The following is a 17,599-nucleotide window of genomic DNA, read 5'->3' on the forward strand; positions in this document are numbered from 1 at the left end:
GCTAAGTAGTGCTTATTCTAAATCAAGGACTTCTCCATTTTCCCATGTTCTACCAGTGAGCAGGTGCACAAGAAGCTGGGAGGGGACAGAGCCAAGACAGATGACCAAAACTAGCCGAAGGGATATCCCATACTATAGAATGTCATCCTGAGTGTATAAATTGAAGGGAGTTGGCTGGGACCTGCATGTCGCTGCTTGGGGACTGGCTGGGCATCAGTCAGCAGGTTTTGAGCTATTGTATTGTGCATCACTTGTGTTTTTTCCTTTTGGGTTTTATTCCTCTCTCTCCTTCTCTCTCCTTTTCATTACAATTGTTGTTATTATTATTGTATTTGATTCTTTTGCAATTATTAAATTGTTCTCATCTCAGCCCATGGGGTTTATCTTTTTCCTGATTCTCCTCCCCACCCCACTGCCAGGGTGGTGGTGGGGAAGCAAACAAGTGGCTGCGTGATACTTAGTTGCTGGCTGGGATCAAACCATGACATTCACTCATTGAAAGCAGACTCCAAACTATATTACTTCAGACTTACTAGAGAATAAGATTGCTGTTTGTAATTGCTACTGATGCATAAGTGTTAGGTTTACTTCTCTGCTGGAATATATGACCAACAGAATTTCACCTACATCTAGATAATACCGTGTTTAATTTGCCATAGGCCCATGTTATAGGCAGATTTATGGACTAGTAGGAAATTACAAATAATTTTTTACAAGCAGTGGGTTTTTTTCCCCCTTAAGGTACTAGTTGTAATGTTTGAAATACCAGAAGGATACTTTATCTATCAACATTCTTAGTTAATTTTATATAATTGTCTAAACACGCTAAACATGCTAAACAGAGAAGTGGAATAGATGATCTAAAAAACTTTTTCTTCACATGTTCTGATTCTAAGATCTATCAGTTTCATATCTGAAATATTCAGTTTGGTTTAGGTTAATCAGGAATAAAAGGAAACATAAACTGAAAAAAAGAAATTAGCTTGTTTCCATAGAAACACACTATGCTCTCTGCCAAAATTAAGTGCTGACTTTGCATTCTGAAAGATGGTCGTGCAGACAACATGTGCTCAATGATCTGCAGATAATGTGTCAAATGTCTTCATAGTATGCATATTCTGATTATGTGGTGCATCATTAACAAATCTTTGTGCCAATACCTTGCTACCAACTCCTGAAGTATGACTAGAATGTAATCTCTCACTTCTAGTCCATGTTATGGCTTTGGACTGGAGAAAGAAAGTATTAGTTTCACTGTGCATCTTGTACTGTAGGTCTCAAGTTTATAACAGTTGATAAGCTGGTGAAGGTCCTTCTGTTAATATTCTCTGTAAAATATTTGCTCTGTTAAAATCTATCGGTATTTTACTATTGCTTTCAGTAGGACCAACATTGCATATCTAGAATGTGATCATACACAACAGCAATATTGCTTGTCTGGTAATACAAATTCTGAGGTAAAGCAGATCCATTATGAAATGCAGAGGTGCTAAATCAGATATCGCAGGAAAAAAACACATCACCCATGATTTTTCATTAATTTCCGAAACTTTACAATGGTGTCTTTGCCTTAGTGTTTATTTCCAATGATACCTATAAGGCCAAAAAAGCCAAATATATAAAAGAGAATGAGAATATACAGTTCAGTTACTGACTAGTAGTTAATAACCATCTGCAGCAGTAGGAGAAGAGCACTTATGGGTTGATTTTTAGTAATAGTTGAGATTTAATTACTTTTAGAAGCTCTCTTGAAATAGCTTCTTTTTGTAGAACATAATGCTGTATTATAGTGTGCTTCTTCACATAACTCATTCTTCTTACCAAGGCATAACAATACTTTTGGGAGGAATCAATCAAATTGTTTCCTAAAATCAAACCCCAGCTTTCTGCCACAACCTCAACTTGCGCTTATTTTAATAAATCATTGCATCAGAAAGCAGTGTTACTGTGTTTACTTCATGATCCTGTTAGGGACTGGAATTTCATTTTGTAAATATTACTCTTTTTGAGGGAAGCAATATTAAATTCTTTGTATAAGGTTGCATAATAATTATTATGAAAGCTATCAGTGAGCTTTCTTCTTCAAAATCCTGGCATCCAGTTGCCTCAGACTTGTTCTTTAAAATCCATTCTGTTTATATGTTTGCAACCTATTAATATTAAAGAGCTATTCCATGATTATGAAATCCATTTGCAGCAGCATATTTCTCATTTTGGGGGCAAAAAGAGGTCATTTCATCATCTAGAAAATTGCAGTACATTGTTCTGTCCTATATTCTTAATCTCCAGTTATATAAACAATTTTATTTATTCTCCAATTCATTTTGCATCTGAATCTCTGATTAGATTAAGATTGATCCTCATCTGCTTCCCCCATTGTGTCTGCCTCGCACTAATATCTAGCAAGCATTAAGTCAGAATGACGTTCTTCCTAGCAATCTAGGATGTTGAATTTGCTTTAGCTGGTCAGAACAGTTGTAGTTTCAGACTACTGAAGAACTGGCAGTTGGGCATTGAATTAACATGGCTGTATCTCAGTAAATGTGTTCATAGTATGTCAAGCCAGTTTATTTCACAAGTAGAAAGCTTTTATACCTAAATATGAGGGTGTTCCAGACAGAGAGGTGTTTAGATTCTGTCCTCTGCAAGAATGGTTCAGGATTTATTCCATTCTACACAAATCCTTCCTTTCACAAACTTTAAAAACTCGGACTTCAGGCAAGTGGGGAAGGGAGAGTGAAACCTGAGCCTTCACAACGGGTAATTCCCTCTTTTCTCTTGTGATTTTGATGCCTTCTTCCTTTGGTCACTTTCAGTGATTTATTTTTTTTTATTATTTTTTACATTCATATAATCCTTTTGTTTTCATGTATCACTACAAAAAGTAGTATTGACATGGGAAAGAAAAGGTGAAAAAAGTAATTTAAATTCATATGCTGTAAAGCTCCAAGTGAAAGTATGAGAAATATATTATTAGTTAGAAGCTAAGGAGGGAAAGAATTGCCAGTATGGGTCAGACACAGCATAGTTCAATTTACGGCTTACAGCTTATATAGGGCTTGGTATGTAGCTCAGCTAAGGTTCCAAAAGTCTGTGCAAAGAAGATTCGTATACTTTGCTCTGCTTTTATTCTGTGTATTCTGATTTTATTAATCAAATATCATAGATTAACTGTTTGACTTATAGTTTCAAAGATGAAAGAGCTTTTTCTCATATGACTGCATAGGGCCATGCTGCCTAATACAGTTATGCAAGCTCCGAATTTGCTTCTACACCTGACTTTTGTTTGTGGATCTGTGTACATTTTAAAATTCATGGCTAAGTTTGAGACTCGCTGTAAAGTTGAGGTATATCTGCATCATCCCTTTCATTGTCATACTTCTACAAAGGACACAGCATCTTACAAATAATAGGAAACATATTTCATTATTTGTCAACCTTGACTCTTTTTTTGCTTTCTGAAAGAAGACTGATTTTCAGCATTTTTCTGGTATTCCATTAGCATGGGGAGAAATAGAATTATTTTTTTCCCCTGCATGTACAGTAACTTTTCCCCCTGTTCATACCCACGATCTTAATCTTTTTTGATACCTAAAGATTGTAAGAGTGTAGCACAAAAGATTAATCTGTATTTGAAGTTTACTGATTGTATTGGGCCTGGCTGAGATGGAGTTAATTTTCCCATTATAGACCTCATACTGCTGTGCTTTGTATTGGTAGCTGGCAAGTTGGTGATAACACACCAGTGTTTTGGCTGTTGCTGAGCAGCGCTCACACAGCATCTGTCTCTCTAACATCCCCCTCCATCACCACTAGGCTGGGGGTGGGCAAGATCTTGGGAAGGGACATAGCCAAACTGACCCAAGGGGTATTCCATACCGTATGATGTTTGCTCAGATATAAAAGCTAAGGGAAAGGAGGAGGAAGGCAGGGGGTGGGGAATGGTGGGCATTCATTATTTACAGCGTTTGTCTTCTGGAGCAAGCGCTATGCGTACTACAGCCCTGCTTCCTGGGAAGCGTCTAGACATTGCCTGCTGATCGGAAGTAGAGAATAACATCTTTTGTTTTCCTGTGTTTCTACAGGCAACCTTTGCTTTATTAAAGCTCCTTTATCTTGACTCATGAGTTTTTTCATCTTATTTTCACCCCTCCCTGTCTTGCTGAGGAGGGGAGTGATAGAGCACCTTGATAGGCACCTGGTGTTCAGCCAAGGTCAACCCACCACACTGATGTAACAACTATCTTCCTTGTATTTGACAGTGAGATGGATTCATGTCATTGTTAAAACACAGGAAGTATTTTCACTTTCTTTAAGCAACTTGAAGAACATAATTACATATAACCAAGCAGTGTTCCTTTTATGTAAGAGTAAAACAAAAGTAATTTCACTTTTCATCAGTGTTACAGTAATTTTGCACCAGCATGATGAAAATAAGAATACAGCAATAGTAATTTGACAGCTTTTTTTTTTTAAAAAAAAAATATTTCAGTACTTTCATGTTGCACCTCTGAAGAGTACTGTGAGAAATAACTTTTCTTACAATATGTCAGTTCGTCTAACACTTTCTTATTAAGTTAACCTGTGCATGAAGAGAACAGAGAATTTGATCTGTTTTACAGGGATGCATGAAGTTTTGCTCTAATTTCTGTGGGTTTGGCCATCCCATTTTGTGTGTTACATTTTCAGTTTTCCTGACTGCACTTTCAGCATCTCTTCCAGCATCCCTCACTGTCCTCATATTGTTTTTATTTTCCTGAACTTTTCTACTTCTGAAAGGTGATAAGACTTAAAATATTAAAACAGAACAATTTCACATATGTATAGATGGAAGTTCATCTTCTTCTAAAGCATTAGTCATGTAATGTAATGTTTCAGATTTCAACATCTCCCAAGTTTTCATGATACCTCAGCAAGATGCTGAAGCATCTTACAGCCACATTGTAATGTTTGCATATTTGCTGCCTTGCACAAGTGCTGCAAATAATTTAAGGGGATCAGCATTTCCTACTGTAACATACTTCCTTCAGTTTACTGTTAGTTTATCTGCAATTTACTCTTTCATCCCTTTTCCTCATTCTCTAAATTTTGTTTGAATTACATTTTTTGAGTGTTTTAGACAGAACATGTGGCAGTTTTTTTGTCTGGTTTTTCTTAATGTTCATATGTATTTTGTACTTCCTCTCATTAAGTGGACTGGTGAATTTCTGTGTATATCTGTGTTAAAAATCATTCAAAAGGAGCTTTGTATTTGCATGAATTCTGTGTTTAGACATTACACAGAATAGATTTCAATTGTATTTTCTTTCTGGAATTCCCATTTTACTTGGTTCTGAATATATGAAAAAATATATGAAAATAATATATAAGTCCTTAAGTCCCCTCAAGACACGGGTACTTGATCTATCTGAAAATGGCTTCATGCACATGAATACAAATGACAATGAGATATCAACACGTCAGTGATGTCTCTGGAACATTTGTTTTGATGACAAAATCATCTTTACCTCTTACTAGTCTTTCAGACCTGATGCTGCTACAGCAGACTGAGCTGAGTTCTGGTCCTTTTAATGAATGATAGGTAGAATTTTTAACTAAGTTCCGGATACTGCTCTTGTTTCTGCTTGTGCAAAGCCATGCAGACTGTTGGCTTTCAGAGAGGGTGGATATGAAGGCAGAACTTGAAGAGATTTTCACGTACAGAATGATGCATGGACTAGAACCCTGCATGACCAATGAGCTTGACAGGGCTAGCACTTGCAAAAGGCATTATTTCAATAACAAACTGTGTGCCAGTAAGCCACTGAAATGATGTAAGTGCTGAGTTACACAGTAAAATTTCTGCAGATTTTCTTCAGAATAGGGAAAATAATAAAAAAAAGAACAAAATTTTCGGGTGACTTGGGAAGAAGTATTTGATGTAAGTTAGTTTGAAATACTTCAAATTATTAACCGTACAGAAAAATAAATCAAAATTATTCTTACTTGTGTTCCCAACATAGGCAGACAAGAGTGTGTTTAACAAAATCAGTGACTTGCAAATTTAGAACAATGGAAGTAATCATTATTGCAGCAGTATGTTTTCAGATTATTGAATTCACTGTTTTGTGTCATTAAAGAAATTCTCTCTATTTTAGAACAGCTGAATTGATTTTATGATCATCAATAATATTGGCATTTTTGTTAGATGTGATGAGAGTTATCAGAAGATAGTCCCCATACGTGATCTAAAACAATTGTCCATAGAAGTTATTAAAGTAATTATTCTATCTACCATGTTTGTTAATGTCGTTTGGTGGCAGGATAGCAGTCATCTTGTACTTTGTCTTTTTTAATACGGTGGAGCTTATTTCCCAGAATTAGTTAACCTAGCTCATGTCCCATCATTTTTTTCATATGGGCCACTGACTTATGTCACTTACAAAATAGTGACAATATTTTCATGTGGTCTCCATTTTGACAAAAGGAGAAAAAGTAGTATGTCTTGACACTGGTAAGGCTGTTCACATGATGTTTTAATATATGAAGTGGGGAAATACTGCCTACTCAATCACCATTATGTTAAATACTTAACCAATGAAAGTCAGACTAAAAAGAATGAAAAGGGGCTTAGGAGCAGCCTTGAGCTGTGGAATTATGCGAAGGCTTGAGATAAAGAAAACATTTCTAACTTTGAGGAGATTTATCCGCTGTAACACATTGTCCTGGTTTCAGCTGGGATAGAGTTAATTTTCTTCCCAGCCGCTGGTGCAGTGCTGTGCTTTGGATTTGGTGTGAGAACAATGTTGACAGCACATGGATGGTATTGGTTGTTGCTGGGTGGTGTTTATACCAAGTCAAGGACCTTCCAGTTTCTCAGGCCCTGCCAGCCAGAGGGCTGGAGGGGCACAAGAGACTGGGAGGGGACACAGCCAGGACAGCTGACCTGAACAAGCCAAAGGGATATTCCATACCATGGGACGTCATGCTGAGTATATAAAATGGGGGAAGAAGAAGGAAGGTGGGGACATTTGGCATTATGGCGTTTGTCTTCCTGAGTAACCGTTACACGTGATGGAGCCCGGCTTTCCTGGGGATGGCTGAGCACCCGCCTGCCCGTGGGAAGTGGTGAATGAATTCCTTGCTTTGCTTTGCTTGCGTGTGCGGTTTTTGCTTTACCTATTAAACTGTCTTTGTCTCTACCCAAGAGTTTTCATACTTTTACTCTTCTGATCCGCTCCCTCATCCCACAGTGGGGGGAGTGAGCACGTGGCTGTGTGGGGCTTCATTGCCAGCTGGGCTTAAACCACGGTTTATGTTATCTGAGAATGTTGTAGAAACTACTTCATGAATGATTTAGATTAGCCATCTCCCAAAGACTGTTTTAAGCATGCATTTAGTCCAGCTTCAAAGTAGGGGCCTGGGTTAAATGATATGTGGAAGTCCTGTCTAACCCTACATTTCTATGGGCCTATTCTCTTTATTTTTGAGTCCTACTGTTACTTTTTGCAGAATTCTGTATAGGATTTTTTATTTATCTGTTTTAAGAGAAGCAGGTTAATTTTCAGAGGAGTGTATGGAAAATATAGCTATCTATATATCAGTTTTCTTACTATAGCACCAGAACAGATAGTCTTCACATTAACGTCAAAAAGGCAAAAATGCTATCTATTAATTACTGTATTACTAAGTTATCTTGTAATTAAAAAATGCTGGTTCTTTAGCCGCGCATATTGCAAGGTAAAAAATGTAATCAATGAAGCACAAGTAACTTTTCAGTATTCAAGATACTTGCAGAAATCAATAAAGTTAAGATAGTATGGCAAACACTCTTGTTTGTTTTGCTTTACAGAAATGTATGTTCTGTAGACAGAAAATTAAGAAAATCTCTGGTGCCTGCATTCAGTGTTCGTATGGACGCTGCCCAGCCTCCTTCCACGTTACCTGTGCCCATGCTGCAGGAGTGCTGATGGAACCTGATGACTGGCCATATGTTGTCTACATCACGTGTTTCAGGCACAAGACCAAACAAAATGTGGTAAGGAATATGTTTCCTTATTTGTTAAGAATTAGAACTGCAGAATTAAAGTATATATCCAGAGAAAATGGAAGAAAGGATCCATATTATGATCTCTGTCTATCATATTCCTATACATAGCAAAGTATTACATCTTGAAGGTTTTTCCTTGTGCTGTTACCTGAGAGAAATGATACTTGATATACCTAACATATTTTTGCATTAGAATCATTGTTGAATGTATTGGTTTGACAGTCAGAACAAATCCTTCAGTTCTCTGTTTTGTTAAACTGGAGTGTGTTACAAATACCCAGATCACAGAATCTTGCAAATACTCACAGATAACTGTGAGATAAAGGATATGTTATATATGTAAGTTGTTTGTTCTGCAGCCAAGCAGTGTCTTGCAAATATCCAATTATAATTGTTCTATCATCTGGCAAAATAGCATGGTATGTCATGGAAATTCATGTTACTACTGTTCCCTTTTATTTCTAGCCAGTGCTGAGGAGAAACCTTTAATTTTACATGAGGCATATTAAGAATTAGTTTAATGTCTTTTTTTTTTCCAAATTAGTTGTTACTATCTCAGTTAAGAAAGAACTCTTGCCATTTATCTTGAGCTTTTGAAACTGTATTTTGTTTCCTAGCAACCTAGAAGGATTTAACATAGTCTTACATAGTTTGGTAAGTTAGTCAAGTTGAGCATCTTAAGTTTTCAAACTTTTTATCTCCTTTATACGTTAGAAGTGAAAGAAATAAACCTAGGTAAGGTCTGTGTAACATAAGTCTTTCTTTCAAGAGGTTGTCAGTGAATCCTTGGTCTCAATGACAATACTACTAAAAAGTAAGAATTTCTTTTGATTGTAGTAAAATGTAGTGCCTGCCAACTACAGGAATCAGTCCTGAGTGTTCAGTCTGCTGGTAATTCTTAAAAAGGGAAGCAAATTGTGTGTCACTGTTTAGAACTTCCACAGAACTGTTAAGCCTTGTAAAGATTTTTCTTTTCCAAAATGGATTGACATGTGAAACTAGTACACTAAACCAAATGGGTTTAGTTTCTTCAAACATTTTTCAGGAAAATGAGTTTGGTTTGAGAAACAAACTTAAACCTCTATCTGTATAGGCAGCTTAAGATATTTTTCTTGGCTTTCTTGGAAAACATTCTCATTTGTTGAAAATTAGTGGGTTAAAATAATGGTCAGCAAAAAAGGGCTGTTCTTCCCAAATATTTTCTAGTATTTGTTTGGGACAAATCTTTGTACTGTAGGTAGTGGGATTTGCATCACTAGTTGTGAAATCATTCCCCGATCAAACAGAAGTTTCTGCATAATACTTTCTTCTATTCCCACTTTGTATGTATATTGCGACCACTTCCTCAGCCCCTTACTTTTCCACCTTCCTCTAAAATACCTGTTTCTGACGCTGGAATCCCCTTATGCAATGGAATCCCCCTTAAACAATGTGTGTGATTTTCTTCATATTATTCTCTTTTGTGATACTAAATAGTAAATGTGCTTAAGTTTTGGATTATTTCTCTATATTTATCCAACACTTAATATAGTGGTATATCTGCCTTAACAGTCTTTTTTTCTGGCTGTTCATGTTATTAATAGAAATAGCTACAAAATATTAATGAAAACCAGGTAGGTTGTTTAAGCAGAATTTATACTTTCAAGCTCATACAAAACAGTGCAGACTTTAGCAGTTAACTTTCTTAGTGTACACTTTCTCTGGAACAGAAAAGAAGTTATTAAATAACTATTATTTTGAATGGTGGGAAGTGAAAACTTCATCAGAATAAAACACAACAGTAATGGACCGACATGGAATCCCATAAAATCCATTTTTTTTTAGTGATTTTCTTGACCTATATTAGGTAGAGTAAAAAAAACCAAAAAACCCACAACAAACCCCCAAAACCAACCAACTATAGAGAAATGGGATTTTGTTTGTACTACTTAAAAGTTTGTGTGAAGGATGTTCAAAGTGCCTTGGAATTAGACCATCACATCCTTTCTTGAAACTCAGCACCAACCTTTTGAAAAATTCTGTGTTAATGTTTTTCTTGTGGCTCAAATCAAAATCAGATTTGCAGGAGAGAAAGAAAAATTATACTTTTATATTTTTCATCAGGCCAAAACTTGGAAAGATTGGTTATTTTGTTAAAGAATCTTCTTCTGTGAAATTCTTAACCTACTCCTGAGACAAAGGAGATTGCCATATGTTTGTATATGCTTGGTTTTGTGCCCTGTCTTCTGGATAATTTATCTAATCTTATGCTCAAGCCTTTGGAAGTTTTTTTCACCATTGGTTTTCCTGTTACGGCTTTCTTAGCTATTAGCTATTCCTTTGTGCAGAAATTACATTGCTCTTCACCATTAGGCATAGCAATGTAGAAAAAGTAGAACAGGGGAATCATGCAGACTGAAAAATTATACTCTGCAAATTTTTACAGGAATCAAATACATTTCCATGTCAGCAAGAAAAAAACCAACTCTTCTGGTATTTAGCAGTTGAAAACACTGTATTTAAAGGAAGGACACTATTATTTCTCCTCCTTTCAAGGAAACAAACCTAAAAATGTCTGGTTTTTTTCAGTAATATAGACCCTAGATATTGTGCCTAAATGGTCAGTGAATACCTGTGATTGCTACTTTCTTCAGGTTTTAAAAAAATACCAAACAATCCAAAACTTAACAACCAAAAGGTGGCTTCTGGGATCTAGGAAAAACTGTGATATGTTTCTGTAGTGGTGTTGTAATATGTAAATCAATGAGGTTATGCAACAAAAACCCTTCCTACATTCAGATAACTTTAATTTTACCGGTATTAGTGTATCTTTTCACCTCCAGCAAGGGCTTATTGTAATGATGAGGTGGAGTATGCAACCAAATTATTTATGCCTGTGATCTCAAGCAAATTGTGTCCAAATTATTCACCAATATACTATCATAAGTAATTTTCACTGGGGATCAGATTCTGCATTGTCTTTGGGATTTTTTCCTAGAGTATTATTTTAATGTCAACCATGGAAAACGCTGTTCGGTGTTTTGATGAACAATCATCAAAAAGACAATCGAAAGGGAAATCATAATCCTTGCATCCACATAGTACTACCAAATGAAGGAAATATACCAAGAACTGGAGTTTTTAAAGGTCAATATGACTTATCAAAAATATGATCTTTGGAGGTCCGTGGACTCAAAAGTAAGCATGCCTATTGTACTTGCTGAACGTACAGCTTTAGGAATAGCATAAAAATTTGGTAGCAGAAGAGTTGTTTTATACAGAACGTTTTTTGATTATTCCTGTTGCAGCCTGTATTATTTTGTTATGTAAATTAGAGTGTCAATATGCAAGGAAGGCTCTGTGATTTACCACTTACAGACAGTAGGCCATGTTTTTTCATTTTTCCTTTTACTGTTCTTCTCTCTGGGCATGAAACATATCACTCACACATTTTTCATCAAACTGCAAAACCACTTTGAAGTACAGTTGAGAATAGGTGCTGCAGATGGATTTGTTTTGATTAAAAGAACTTTCATACACAAGGAAATGAGGCAAAGAAGTTGTATGCAACTTCTGTATGCTAACAGGAAAAAAAAAACAAACGCAAAGGATCCATAGAAGTTTAGCAAAGACAGCACTGAGGGTCAGAGAAAGCCAGCTGGAGGCAAACATATACTCACAGGTGGTGTTTCATTTGGGAAGTGTGATCAGAAGAGGCCATTTAGGCAGCTGTGCATTTTGAAAAGCTGTCTTTAGAAGGAGCAAAGACAGAAGCTGCAAAAAACCATTAGACAGGAGTTGCAAAAACCTACTGTTGCTGCTTTTTTGAGCTATTTCAAATTATCTTCTGCTATTATCAGCCAGTTCTTACCTCTGTAGCACACAGGGAATGGAGGGATGCTGTCAGATGGAAGCTGTAGACCCTTTTTATGTTGAATACCTGAGTAATGCAATGTCATTGTTTGCCATTGTCTGCTAACTGCTGCCAGCCCTGTAACATTTCATAAAGACTAAGGCATGCCTTAGGAAAGACATATTCAAAAATCATGAATCAACACATTTTTGTTGATGTCATGATTTGACATCATGCCTAAATTGGTGTTCTGAGGAGTAAGCTTAAAATTATGAGAGTTATCTTCCTGTATCAAATATATTTCCAAATTTTGAGGATCCCCCATTAAACATTGTAGTCAGAGAAAGTTTCTAGGTATTTAGATATACATCAGATTCCTATTTCATGATAATTGTTATATTTTCATATATATATATAGCTTATATATTTTATTTAACAAGATTTTTATGTCCTGCTGTACTGAAAATGAAGGAGAAAGTAATTTTCCTTCTTATCTTTTTGAAGTTTGCACACAGAAGGGGAAGTTAACTTTTTTCCTTTGTATCTGGTGGTTTTCTGTATTTCTGCCACTATCTTAGTTCATCCTTGGCTTAGGTACTTTTAAAGAAAATCATGCTTTTTAAACCACAGCTTTCTCAATAATCTGGTAACTACCACAGCAGTTTCTTTAATCTGATAGACTCCCTTACATAACAACTGTCCTTTCTAGTCAAAAATGACATTCTTAACATCAATAAATTCTTAAGATTTTCTGACAGGAAATGTTTTCTGGGACATGCAATCAATCACAGACTGTGCTTGTCAATATTCTTTCTGAGAAATAAATCTAGAATCCTACCAAGATAACATATTAAAAAATAATCTTCTCCTTGTGTTAGGATGCATATCTGGGTTTTATTATTTGTTCTAATGAGCAATGGCATTTCTTCCCTGAAATTTTTATTATTAAATGAACCTCTGTTGTCACTTAAAATATTATAATTTTCCTTTTGTCTTCTCTGAAGAGTCTCATCTTCAGGCTTTAAAAACATTTGAACTTTTTAATAGAGCTTTTTTTCCTTGGGCTTCTGTAATACCAGCCTTTGTAAAATATATCATATAAGTAATCAATTCATACTCTCCAGCTTACTTCTGACCCTGCCCCGCCCAACTGTATAGACTAAAGTCTAGAATTGAAAGGTAAATTAAAAGTTAAGCTTACATACATTTCCAGACTGGATAAAAAGTGCTAACTGACATGTAATTGCTCCTGTGATAATATCAGTAAATTCTTATGTAAGTAGTTAATTTTGCAACTTAGTTTAACTATAGGCAGGTAAAATGGGGAAGAAACAATTTTGTTATACGTGTAAAGGGTTCAATAATTTGTGAGTATGCTCAGAACATTATTTCTGGGTAAACCTGAAAATGCTCTAGAAACATCATTGGGGTTTACTATCTGAGGTGACCTCAACTAAATCCTCCAAATGCGTATGTCAGGCAGAGCTCTGACACGCAGAGGTTTAGTGCACTGTCTCCAAAATGGTACAGAATATTTGTCCTTAGTCTGCAGGAGCAGAGTTTTAAAAGTTCTAAATCCCAGAAATTGGTCCAAGAAAAAGGCACAATAATGATTACAGTCTCCTCAAAACCAGAAGTGTTCAAGTTTAGGGTGAGTTTTTCTCTTCCCCAAAAGCACTGACATTACTGTTAATGCTTGGAATCTAATGAAAAGAACTGGTGCTGTCCTTGGTTCTCCCTTTGATATTAGTGCTAAAAATTCTATAGCTGTAGCAATTCCCAGATTTTCACAGACACTTTTTAAGATTATTACATTGATTGAAGGATTCACAGCCTTTGAAGGTTTGAAAAACAGTGCTAGGGCTAGGAAATTGAGTAACTACTTTAGCATATGTAATAAAGTATTCTCATGCTGTTTATATAAACAGTTCTAATAAAAAATATTTTATGCTTAGAATATACCAGTGTAGTTGCTCCTTGTAGTAGCATCTTCCATGATAAGAAAAGTTCAACTGTTCACATATAGCCATTCACAGTAGCTCATCTTTCATAAGCAAATAGACCTTTGTGAGGTAATGAATAGACAGCCAGGATCATAAGATGCAAGTGCCCTGTGTTATTAGGATGAGAAGCTCTTGATGTTATTTTTCCTGGGAGAAGAAGCTTGCTTTTTAAGTGAAAGGTTCATGGGGATACAATAGTTGGGAGCTGAGATGTAACAGCTGTCTGCATCATGTGAGCTTCTGAGCATTTGCTCATTTACAAGCTTCCATTATTTTTTTTTATTTATTCATAGAATCCATCAAGCAGTTTTTGATGTAGAATTTTTGCATAGTTTAACAACCCTGCTACTTTTTTGAGTGACATAACTAGGTCTGGGGCATTAAAACTGAGAAATGAAAAAAAAATTATTACTGATTTGCTGCATAAATAACTGACGAAGGGTGGTCAATGTCTGAAGTTTTAAAGCAAAAGTTCTGCACAGTATGGGTTAGGAAGTTACTCAGATACACTGCTGTAGACAGCTCTGACAGAGCTGGATATGCGTTTAGTTGTTGCATCCCATTCAGCAAAATATGTAGAACCTTACTGAAATCCAGTACTTAAAACTCTGATAATTTAAAATAATGGAAGACCATAGTGTGGGTTCATCACATTTTGCCTCTTCAAGCAAATTCTGCAAATTATTCTACAAATAAAATTTACAAATACTGCTAATTGTATGTTATTGATCTAATGCAGACTAGTTAGAAGGCATCACTTGCAAAAATATATTTGAGTGCTGTGATTTGTTATTCTTCAGATGCCATTTGTTTTCTCATAAAATGGAAAAAAATTATGTGTAAAACAATTCTGTGTGATCATGATGGGAAGAAATTATTTTGTATTTGAAGTTTTTACATTGAGTGATGAGCTGTTATCAACCCTTTTTGACACTGATAAATTTCTGATGAGTAAGTTGCTATTTTAAAATGACTTATTTTAAATTCTTCTTTCAAGAGAGCTAAAGCATGTGAGAAGACCATTACAGTTGGGCAGACAGTCATCACGAAACATAAGAATACACGATACTATAGTTGCAGAGTCATAGGAGTGACATCCCAACTTTTCTATGAAGTCATGTTTGATGATGGCTCTTTCAGTCTGGATACTTTTCCTGAAGACATTGTAGTAAGTACTTTCTCACATACCTGTTCTGATTTGGTTGGGGTTTTGGGGTTTTTTTTGGTTGTTTCTTGGTGGTGGTGGTGTTATTTATTTCCTTTTGTGGGTTTGCTTGGTTTGTTTGTTTGTTTTTAATTAGAGGGTTGGAACCTTTTGAACTACTTCTTTTGACCTTGAGGAGATAATGTCTTAATATTCAGTTCATGTCTGTTACTTTTGCTGCTGAGAATGTTTATTAATGAGCTTCCAAACCTTGGTTGTTCTAATTAGTCTTTGCCATTTGAACAACTAAATCAAAAGTAATCTTAGATTTTTTTTAAAATTAAATAATATATGTATTTAATAAAGGATATGAGGGGGAATTCCATATATCCTTCTCTGTCTCTGAGAGATGACTTGTTAAAGTTCCTTGTAGAATAGAAAAATCCTGCTGTAATGGGAAGGACAACTTTCAAGGATCTGTTCTAACAACTTGTTACACCTTTTGATATTTAGTTTGTTAGATTACATTATTAATGCTAAAAATCATCAGAGAGAAGAATGTGTAGTTTATTGCATTTCCAAAAAGCAATTGAGATTGTGATTTCCATATGCATTTCCATAAACTAACATGTTTCTCAGAACTGTTAAGAACAACATTGCGTACTTGGTGCACATGAACAAAATTTGCAGACAGTTGGGGAAGGATTCTGTTTCCTTCCAAATCTGCAATGAATACATTGGATGTTAACATTTGTGGTGTTCATCAGGTGCCTCTTGACATCTTTCTTACGATATGACTCTAACCCTTGTTTACCTTCATGCTCCTCTGAGTCTGTTTTGTGCTGAACTGGTATTTTTGGCGTACCGCCTGCTAATAATCTCTGAAAGTTAGAGCTTTCAGTGAATATTGATATGCAAAAGTGCTGTTTGTTGCAATACCACTTTTCACTTAGCCCTGCTTCCTATTCTGTATGTTGAGGGGGAGAGTCTGGCAAATGCAGTCGTGCAAAAGAATACATGCTTTGCAGCTGTAAGGGCTGTGAAGTGCTCTAGGAGTACTCCTCCATATTCTTCTACTGCTAAAGTCTTTGAGTCTTCTGTTTTCTGCAGACCTAATGTTTTCCTGGAAGTAGCATTAGCTGAAGATACATCAGTGGAAATATTACTGTGGTTCTTAGAAGCTTCTTAGTTATTGAAAAGTCTGATGCCTTTTGAAAATACGGTATTTGAAAAGGTACATTTCACAGCAGTGTAAGGGGATTGAGCTGTTTACCTCCCACTGGTCTGAATAGAAGACAGTCAGTGAATTCCTCTTACATGTCTTTGAAATTATCCTTTAATTCAAAACACTCTGAAAGGCTTCATTAATGATCAAAGACATTCTGATTGAGGATGATCAAGATACTACATAAATGTGGCTGTATTGTTACTAAAAGCACCTCTTTTGTGTATGCCTGCATCAAGGATCTGGTAAGGCAGAGATGAGAAACTGCTTGCTGCCCTAGTGGGGTAGTCTGATCCGGAGCTAAGAATAAATGTAATCAGGTCTGGATATGCCTCAGTGCTTCTCAGATAGTGGATGAACAACACGTAATTGTTTGATGAAAACACCAAACAAATTTCACATTCCTTAGAGAAATCTTGTTGTGTTTTCATTAGATAATATACCTGCAGCAGTTACTGGAAGGGAAAAAATAATGTTTTTTCTTCTGCTTGGACTAAAACTTGCTAATCCATGCAATGTGCGTATCAGGTGTTAGTGCCGCTGGGAGGACTTAATTCATCAAATCTGGTATGAAAGCAATGTTGCTGCCTATTGAAGAACTTATTTTTCTAATCTGTTTTCACTTTTCGACTAGCTTACAAAGATAGCAGGAGCTTTCTGCTTTTCCAGTATGTGCTGAATCTACTGCATCATTTCAGCTCAGCTCGGAATAGACCACAATTCCAATGTTCAGACATAGTGATTTATTTTTCAGGAGGAAAATAGGGAGCAGGGAAATTTCAGTCTCAAAGATTCATGAAACTCTCTTTGCATGTTTCTTTGCATGAAAGTTTCTTTCATGAAACTTTCTTTGCATGGTACACTACCAAATCAGGGTGTATATTGTTCTCTTCTCATACTTGTTTTGCTTGGTTTGTGTTAGCATTTGCTAAATATATCAGGTTTGGGTGGTTTTTTTGTTGTTGTTTTGTTTTGTTTGTTTGTTTTTTAAGTATAGGTGTTAGATATAGACATCACTATATAGATTTTTTTTATTTCAAGTTATTACATCAGTACTATTCCTGATTTCTACCTTGTCAGAATTTCTTAGAATAATCACTTCTCAATTACGACAAATTGGAATCAATTTAAATCAAATTAAATCAATTAGATGATGTGTTAACCAGTCAGCTTTCCCTCAACCCAGCAGGTGTAAGAGGGTGCAAAGTAGTATATGGGTACAATTTTTTGCTGGAAGAAACAGTAGGACAACTTCCTCTGCGAGTCATGGCAAGACAGCAATGAGGGCGATAATACGTGATATCTTGAAGGAGGTGAGATGACAGCTCTAGCAGTTAGTTTAATGATGCATGCAGACAAGTGGGGA

General features: G+C 35.8%; 1 protein-coding gene across 2 annotated transcripts in view; it reads left to right on the top strand.

Annotated features, from left to right (window-relative positions):
* Positions 1 to 17,599, top strand: part of KDM4C (lysine demethylase 4C) — a 298,051-nt gene that overhangs the window by 258,902 nt on the left and 21,550 nt on the right. The window contains exons 18-19 of one of the 2 annotated variants that reach the window (XM_055698674.1): positions 7,832 to 8,017; positions 14,862 to 15,032. In XM_055698674.1, coding sequence (XP_055554649.1) covers positions 7,832 to 8,017; positions 14,862 to 15,032 — 357 coding nt within the window. The remainder of the gene's footprint in view (positions 1 to 7,831; positions 8,018 to 14,861; positions 15,033 to 17,599) is intronic. The other variant, XM_055698675.1, reaches the window with a different exon arrangement.

The sequence above is a fragment of the Falco cherrug genome, chromosome Z, assembly GCF_023634085.1.
Source record: "Falco cherrug isolate bFalChe1 chromosome Z, bFalChe1.pri, whole genome shotgun sequence".
Taxonomy (NCBI): domain Eukaryota; kingdom Metazoa; phylum Chordata; class Aves; order Falconiformes; family Falconidae; genus Falco; species Falco cherrug.